Source organism: Eutrema salsugineum, unplaced genomic scaffold (assembly GCF_000478725.1).
Source record: "Eutrema salsugineum unplaced genomic scaffold, Eutsalg1_0 scaffold_31, whole genome shotgun sequence".
NCBI classification, from domain to species: domain Eukaryota; kingdom Viridiplantae; phylum Streptophyta; class Magnoliopsida; order Brassicales; family Brassicaceae; genus Eutrema; species Eutrema salsugineum.
The window spans coordinates 206,247-215,773 of NW_006256750.1; the positions used below are offsets into that span (position 1 = coordinate 206,247).

Consider the following 9,527-nt stretch of genomic DNA (forward strand, 5'->3'; position numbering starts at 1 on the left):
TTCTCTTCAGAGAAGTCCTAAATGAGACCTGGAAGACCTTAGGACCTATAAATACATTGTTAAGCAGCCCTAAACAGGTGTGTGCTCCTGTAATGAGATTTTGAGCCACCAAACTCTGTTTTTCTAGGGTTAGGCAATGGAGATGGGGATTTTTCTAGGGTTATTTCTCCTTTTTATCTTTATTAACTTTTCTGTTTTATTCTTTTGCATTCTTCTATGTCTTTTATCATTCATTGCATCATGTATATTAGTCACAGAGAGTCAAGTTGTTTGAAGATATCGACAAGCATATATATCGATTAGGATTTCTATTATTCTTAGCCATATTCTGGATCTCATCTCTTTTAAGTTATTCATAAAGCATGAGAGTAGATTCATGACCTATTCTCTGAGCCTAGGATCGATCAGAGCCACGAACGAGAGTGCTGTATCAGAACATCAGTACCTAGCTTCAGAAGAACATAGTCGCTATAGGAGTCCAGAGCTACCTATAGAGAAGATGTGAGCAGAAGAATTCAATATCTAATGCATGATCTTAAGTTTAGCATGAGAGCGAGAGTTAATTGCTAGATCTAAGAGATTAGTTGATTACGGTGACGACAGTTAGTCAATGCAGATTCCCAGAAACAGATGAAGATAAATCGTCCGGAAGCTAATTGGAAATGCCATCATACATCGATTAGAGTAACCCAGAGAAGTCTAAATCGTCACCTATGAGTTTAAGAGTCTTTAGTTTGAGTCGAAATGCTTTAGATGTTCTTTTAACAATTCATCCTGCATTGCATTTCTTGTGAATATTAGATTAGGTTTAGTTTAGGATCTTAACCAAAAACTCCAAAACCTTTTATTAGTTTATGACTTTGCTTACTTCCCAGTTTGTTGTTTCTCGCAGATTAGACATCCTCCCTGTGGATCGACACCCTAAGTTCTACAACGTACAGTTGTTTCTCGCCACTCTGCAAGAGCACAAATGTGCAGTTGTAGTATTGCAGGGGTCAAACCACAGAGTCAAGAAGTTCACCCAATAAACCTATTGAATTCGAATTAAGCTAAGCAAGATGATGAGAATTAAAATAACAATGCAGTAAAAACGTTTATAAAACTCGGATGGATGGAAATTAGGTTCAGGGCATTTCTCAGGAAATCAAAGAATGCAGATAGATCGATTATTCAGTGTTCAGGTTTAAGCACGGTTCTTGAAATCAAATCACGAAATTATAATTTACCAACTTCCGTTGTGAGAATTATCTAAGTCTAAATCTCAGAATCCCAAATTCCTTTGCAAATCCTAAAGATATAAACCAGCTTTAATGCTCAAGTTTGATATGTTCACAAAGTATCTAAACCAAATTCATTTGCGAATAGCTACTTTGCTCACCTTAGGTTCTTTCCACTTATTCAATTACACTTCCATGTCAATCAAGTATCCTAATGATCTAAGTTCTAGGTGATCAGTCCAGAATTAGCCTTAAGAACAACCTATGGTGAAGAACTAACAGGATTATGAACCCTAACTAATCAATCAATCAAACAATCAGAGAAAACCTTAATGAGAACCCTAAACCTAAAAAGCTAACTACTCAGACATGGATATTGAATTAACACACATGATTGAATAGATTGCAAAATAAGATGAATATAGCAGATAAAAGGGGTTCGAAATCTTCTCACAAAAACGAACAGAGTTCAGACTTATCTCCCCAAGCTCTCAAAATCATGACAAAGCCAAAGCAAAAAATGTTCTCTTCGAAAATCTAAGGTATCGATATATGGTGGCTAAAAACCCTAATAAATACTAAAAAAACATGTGTTGCGCTTCGTTGTAAATATTGGAAACTTCTGGGCCCAAGAGATTCTTTAAAACTTGGACAGAATCACGTTTTCCTTATTTCTGCGATCAGTGTCGAGTGACACTCTCCATGGTGTTGAGCAACACCAAGGCACATGATTCATCCTTCACGAAATTGATCTCTGTTTAGCTCCAATGTGCTCAAAAATCTCCAGTTAAGCTAAGCTCCAAACGTACCTAAGACCTGAGACTCGAAAAACACTAAAAATACTCTATAAACAAGACTTATATCATGGTCAAAAATCATAAAAACCATGATATATCACCCACGGTAAAACAATAAGTGTCTACGTCTCCAAAGCCTCGACCGCGGCAACTTAAGATTGACCATGACTCACTGCAAGGTAAGTGCACCTGAACATTTTAATTCCATTTATACACCATCATCTCATAGATTTTTCACACTTAGAACAGTGTGATTTAAATCTAATGAAGGATGTTCATCCATTACTTACGAAAATTGTTTTGTTTTGAGGTTTTTTTTTCTTAAAAAATAAAAGTCAAGCCCTCATCAGTGTGCAAATTATAAGGGAATGGTTTCAAAGTAGCCCAGATTGGTGCTCTCTACAAGAATGGATGATATAAATTGAAAGAAGCCTTCCATTCGAACAAAAAACGGTGAGTCTCACTTTACTGCAGAGAGAAGATGAATGAATATGGAACAGAAATACATTATTGGTGAAATTATGAATTGTTACCCTACAGTCCTTTCCCCAAAGATAATTCAACACATCCTAAACCTTGCCATATGATAGAGCCTTTCCGTGAAAGAAACCAATGATATAGTCGGACGAGCTCCTCTCTCAAACACAGCGTTTGGATCTCAAGTTTAAAAAAAGATGTTATCACTTATAAAGATATAAAAAGTTGGATCTCTAGTTAGCAAACATATATTTCACCAAATAAAGAGTGTGTTACCTTATGGGGCACTTATGTAAACATAATACCGTCTATAAGTACTTTTCATTTAAGACACACTTTTGACACGTTTTTGACACCCCTCTATTTAACACATAATTACTAATCTTTATTTTCTCTTTATTTAATATAATATTAATATCACATATCCTCTATAATTATTGTCCTTATTTATTTATTTTTTACAAAAATAATTGAATAATTATTTTGATAATATAATTTTTTTCTTAATACTTTGATATCAAATTTATAATTTTTGACTTAAATTGTTTTGTCGTCTATTGATAGAATACATGCATATCCATATACTAACGTACATGTGGACATAAATATATAGATATCTATGCGGGTCCACTATATATGATATATATGGATGAATTTACATGTGTCTCCATATAATTGTATATATATAGACACAATTATATAGATACACATATTTATTCACTTGCATATGGCATAGGTGGATGTAACCATATAGATACATATACATATTTACATATGTATCTATATGGTAGCGTACTCATTAACACTAATATATGGATATCTATGAAGATCCATATAGATATGACATATATAGATGTATCTATATAGATGCTCATGTATATTTATATGTATTTCTATATAATTACGTATATATCGACACAATTATATAGATACATATGCATTCTACTTGCATATAGCCTACGTGGATGTAACTATATCAGAGCCGTGCCTGAGATTTCTCAGACTACAAGCGAGCAAAAAATATTGGCCCCTTAATCCTTTAAATAAAAAATATTGTAACGAAAAAACATCAGCTTTATTTGATATCAAAAGACAGTAGTAATATCCATACATTATTTAGGATTTTTATGAAACATGACTCTTCGTACAGTTTTACTTGCAAACTCATCCATCAAGCTTGTATAATCAAGTTCTTTAACCATAGCCCTTTCGATTGACAAGATCGATAGTCCGTTCAGCCTTTCTTGTGACATAGTTGATCGTAAATACGATTTTATGAGTTTCAACTTTGAAAAAGTTCTTTCTGCAGTGGCAACCGAAACTTTAAAACTTGGACAAATTTTAAGATAGAGTTAGCTTGAGATTTGTCCTGCGCATATGCTATTCTCTTTCTCTTTCTTTTTGATGCACCGGTTTCTTCCGTTTTTAAGGATTTCAGAGGCATTTTTTTGTTAAAAAAAACACAACTCACTTGAATAATTAATTACTTTTTTAGTAATAAGTAATTAATTATTTCTTATTCTCTTTCTCTTTCTTTTTGATGCACCGGTTTCTTCCTTTTTTAAGGATTTTAGAGGCATTTTTTTGTTAAAAAAAACACAACTCATTTGAATAATTAATTACTTTTTTAGTAATAAGTAATTAATTATTTCTTTTCAAATAAAACTCTTTTTAATGTAGCTTAATCCACAAATAATAAATTGTGAAAACACACAGAACCCATTAAGATATTTAATTATTATTTTTAGATAAAGAGTTTTATTTATAGTGCAGCTTCCCCTTTCAAAATTTTGAAGTAGTCGATGTGAGACACTTCTAAATGGGCTTAAAATTTTTTTTTTTTAACAATGGGCCGATTTTTTTAAAAAGAACTATAAATGGCAAACATGTGGAGAGGTGAAATCGAACTCCACATCGGCGCGGAAAGCTATAACACTCTCCCCTTCCCACAAACCGATGAGCTAACATATCTTTTGAAAAATTGGCCCCTAAAACATATTTAAGTCTTTGGCCCTGAAGCAGATGCTTCATCAACCTGTACTCAGACACGGCTCTGAACTATATGAATATATATACATATAACACCATTATACAAAACTACAAATGTACAAATATATAAACATAAAAATAAAAAGGATGAGAAAATTCAAATCAAACCTACATACTTTGCACTTCCCATGCTGGTATTTTCTTATTGTTGGGTTTCGTTTTCTATATTGTTTTAAAAATTATTTTAAAAATGAAATGATGTAAGATTAAATGAATGGTAAGACCATCTTCAATGTAAGATTAAATGAAGAGTAAGTATGTAAACAATTAAATATTAATATTTTAATATAATATAATTATATAATTAAATTTTAATTCTAAAATTTAAAATTACCCAATGAAAAAATAACACATGTAAAACTTTTAAAAGATGAAGTTTTTAAACAAAAACTTGAAAAACTCTCTTTCTTGCTTTTTTATTTTTTTTTTATTTTAAATTTTGAAAATCTTTTTAAGAATTTCTATTAGAGATGCTCTAAGGTTGTCCAAAATGGGAGCAAAATATAAGATAAGTGCCCAATAACTATTTGATGTATATAATGGACATAAAAGTCTGGATAAATGTCTTTAATGGTAACTATCTCCCAAATGAAAGGCATTTGAGAAAAAGTGATGCAATGAGGTCCAGACACGGCTGATTTTAGCTGTAATGTTGGTAGGTCCTAAGAAACTCACCGTCCAACCACATCACTAATTAACAACTACGAAATGTCCATCTTATTTTCCCTTTTTATGTTATTATATTCCATTAACTTTATTTGAAAGCCAAAAAAAAAGTTAATTGCCAACTTATTCTTCTTCTTTTTTTTCCACACATTGCTAACTTATTCATATCATATATTCGACAGAGACGAAAAGGAAACACCAAAAACCCAGAAAAAACCACCACCGAAAATATACCTCTCGCTTTCTCTTGCAATCATTCAACTCAAACAGAAGAAACTTCTCTCCAGCTTCAGCAATAATACCAGTTTGGGTTTCTGTTGTGGACTTTTAAGGGCTTTGCTAGTGTTTGATCCGAAGACTCTATGTCGTTGTCGACCTGATTCTCGCTTTCGCTTCGGTTTGTTCTCGATGACCTGAATCTTCCTATCTTCTTTGATTTTTCTGATAATTATCAGATGAGAAGTTCTGGGTTGGTTCTTCTTAACTTCTACTTCTCCTTCGTCTTCTTCAATCCGATTTTGACAGGTACAGTATCCTCAATCCGATTTCGATCGATTTTATACATTTAGGTTCTTATGAGAGTTACAGCTTTTACATCAGCCCTAGTCTTCATATGATGATTCGGAGTTAGGTTTAGTCTAGATTTTAACTTGAACCTGTTGGGTTCTGCTAATTACATCAGGAAATTTTCTGATGAAAATCTATCGTTTATGATTCCAATAGATTGTTACTATCGTGATTGTCACTTATGTACATCTTCTCAGTTTATAGATTCTGCAAACTCTTATTTGCTCTTACTTTGTATCCAGAGTTTCAAGTTGAGGGAGCATTTGTTGGAACTTATGGGATAAATTATGGAAGGATTGCGGATAACATCCCGTCGCCGGATAAAGTAGTTTTACTTCTAAAGCAAGCTAAAATTCGGAATGTGCGTATATACGACGCTGACCACAGTGTACTTCAAGCTTTCAGTGGGACTGGTTTAGACCTTGTGGTTGGACTCCCAAATGGGTTCTTAAAAGAGATGAGTTCAAATACCGATCATGCATTCACTTGGGTCAAAGAGAATGTTCAGTCTTTCTTACCGAAGACTCGGATCCGCGGTATCGCAGTAGGAAATGAAGTTCTCGGAGGCGGTGATTCGGAGCTGTCGGGAGCCTTACTGGGTGCAGCTAAAAATGTCTACAATGCGTTGAAAAAAATGAATCTGGAGAAAACTGTGCAGATCACGACGGCTCATTCACAGGCTGTGTTTGCTAATTCATACCCGCCGTCGTCCTGTATATTCAAAGAGAATGTTGTTCAGTATATGAAGCCACTGTTGCAATTCCTTAATCAGATTGGCTCTCCATTTTGTTTGAACGCGTACCCCTTTTTGGCGTACACTTATAACCCGACTGAGATCGATATCAACTATGCTCTTTTCAAGCCGACGGAAGGCATATATGACCCGAAAACTGATCTACGTTATGACAACATGCTTGATGCTCAGATTGATGCCGCCTACATGGCACTGCAAGATGCTGGGTTCAAGAAGATGGAGGTTATTATTACTGAAACCGGATGGGCTTCTAAAGGCGATTCAGATGAACCTGCAGCAACACCAGAGAACGCAAGAACTTATAACTATAACCTCAGGAAGAGGCTTGCAAAGAAGAAAGGGACACCTCTTAGACCAAAAACAGTACTCAAAGCATACATCTTTGCATTATTCAATGAAAATTCAAAACCGGGGAAGAGTTCAGAGACACACTTTGGACTGTTTAAGCCTGATGGAAACATATCATATGATATTGGATTCAACAGTCTGAAGTCCGATGCTGCCAAGAAACACTTTTCATCGTCAAAGGTATGAATACTCTGCTTGGAGAAGCCATGGTATACATATCAGATGATATTGGATTCAGCAGTCTGAAGTCTATTTGGCATTGACCAATCCATTATGTATGATATCTTGCGCATGAATATAAAACCGACTTTATATTCTGATTCAAGCTAATGCATGGTGGCTATCTTGAGTAACAATCTCTTATGTGTTTCGTTGCAGGCAGCTCGTTACTATGTGGCATTAGTAATCTCTGTCTCGGTATTCCTCCTGATGATATAATTGCAGCAATGGTTTGAGCTTTCACGGTTGGATCCTCGGATTTTGTCATACATTCTTAGAAATATGATATACTGTACTTTACTAGGAGTGAAAGGCTAACGAATTGGTAGGAGCACAAATTTATTGGAATTTTCATACATCGTAGCCAAGAGATATTCAGAAAATACATCATCAGACAGTTTCATATATTATTCTTATGTAAACAAATTTATACATAAATTTGGGTCATTGCTTAGGTTTAAGGGTATCAGAGGATTTATGGATATTGTGTTTCTTATAAATTTACGATTATAGAAGGATAATACCAATTCTACAAGGCTCAAAGCAACAAAATTCAAAAAAGGAGTTCATCCTCCGACTGTATTCTTCCTGGACCACTGAACCAAGGCAGCTTATATGCTGCCCATCTCAGCCCCTCTGGCCTCCTTGCGTTTGCCTCTGGCTCTTCTATCTCTCTTGTCGACTCACACTCTCTCCAGCAAATTTCCACCGCCTCTCTCCCTTCCCCTCTCTCTTTTGCAATTTCTACGTTTACCTCCGTTTGATGGGCTTATGTCCCTCGCCGGCGTGATGGCTTCTCCGCCGATCTCCTCATTGCAGTAGTTGATCACAACGGCCGCATAGCTCTTGTGGGATTTTCGCGTCCGTTCTGTCTGTATATGACTTGGACAAAGTTGTGACAACACAAGAGGAAACATCCTCGTTTGTGGCAGCGTGAACGACCTCTGTTGGGGTATTGGCTGGGCCGGAAACCTACGTCTGGGCCGGAAACCTACGTCTTTTCTCTCGCTTTACCTGGATTCTGGATATATCTTCTGGAAATATGATGCATCTCCGGAGTTCAGATATGACATAGATCGGCAGCATATAAGTTGAATCACATCCTCTTCGTCACCTTTCCAAGAGACCTTGTCGTGTTTGATTTACTGTACCAAGCAGCCCTCTACGTACGAGATTGCGCCAAGTTTGTAGATGTTTTGCCGGACCCAAGCCAGAAGTTTACTGATTTCACCTCGATGGCAGGCTCAGCATTTGGAGACGGAAAGAGTGAGCCAACCTCATCTCATTCCCTCTTTGTAGTTCCATGTCTTATGTGGAATTGAAAAGTTGTAGACAGAGATTGGTAAATATATACCATCACTCTCTTCTGTCTCTTATAATCCTCCTTCTCTTCCGTCTCTTATAAATAAAACTAGATAAAAATTGTAAGAGAGGGTAAAAATTAGGGGTTTTTGCTAAAAATAATATAAAATTTGATTCTGAATATAAAAGTAGATCATTGATATAATATTTGACAAAAATAATTTAAAAGGATAATGAAAATATAATATAATCCTGTATGACCAAAAAAAAATGGAAATCTTAATTACGATTTAAGCTATGACGAAGTCTACTAAAAAACTATTAGAAGTTTACTAGTAAATTTTTATCAAAGCTTATGAAGTCTACTATGTAACTAAATCATAAAATTTAATTTTAAAATTAACTAAAAAATAATTTTTGTTTCAAATTTGTAATCATAAATAGGTATTGGTAATCCTTAGATATATAAACTATTATTTCTTATTTATAAGTTTAAATTTATGGTTTCAAATTAAGAAGAGCAAAATATTTAATTTAGAATTTACACTTAGCAGACTTCAATATCTAAACCGAATAAAATAATTTTATCGAAAATTAAACCGAAATTAAAAGAGATAAAATTATCCAAACCGAGATTTAATCATAAGAAAACCAAAACTTAGTTACCCTAACAAAAAAATATCAAAAATTGAACCAAAATGTTTAACCTACCCAAAAAAATTCTCTCTAGTATAAAAGTTATTTTGGTAGAAAAAATAACATTGTTGAAACCCTAGCCGTTCTTCTTTTCTTCGTCTCATTTCTCTCTTCTCCGAACCTCCATCAACGAAGACAGCCAAGCAATGTTCACCGAAACACTCACCACCTATCAGAACCATGATCTCGTGGCGTTAATTTTGATCCAAGAGTCGCCGGAAAATAACTTTAATTTGCTCTCGCCGCTCTGATTCGCCGGAAACTAACTTTGCTCTCTCTCTCCTTCTCTCTCTCTCCCTCTCTCTCTCTCTCCCTCTTTCTCTCTCTCCCTCTCCCTCTCTCTCTCTCTCCCTCTCTCTCTCTCTCTCTCTCTCTCTCTCTCTCTCCCTCTCTCTCTCTCTCTCTCTCTCTCTCTCTCTCTCTCTCTCTCCCTCT

The 9,527-nt window shown here is 35.0% G+C and overlaps 1 protein-coding gene across 2 annotated transcripts; it reads left to right on the forward strand.

Annotated features, from left to right (window-relative positions):
- The first annotated feature begins 5,323 nt into the window (after positions 1 to 5,323).
- On the forward strand, positions 5,324 to 7,629 carry LOC18014234 (glucan endo-1,3-beta-glucosidase 14). 2 transcript variants are annotated; one of them, XR_002898668.1, is made up of 3 exons: positions 5,324 to 5,731; positions 6,016 to 7,150; positions 7,254 to 7,629. XR_002898668.1 is itself a non-coding variant. In XM_006419118.2 (3 exons), the coding sequence occupies exons 1-3, from the start codon at positions 5,662 to 5,664 to the stop codon at positions 7,311 to 7,313; spliced, it is 1,170 nt and encodes a 389-aa protein (XP_006419181.1). In that variant the 5' UTR covers positions 5,324 to 5,661; the 3' UTR covers positions 7,314 to 7,629. The 2 variants fall into 2 exon arrangements, 1 of the variants encoding a protein (XP_006419181.1); XM_006419118.2 differs by having other exon boundaries at positions 6,016 to 7,055.
- Positions 7,630 to 9,527: the final 1,898 nt, after the last annotated feature.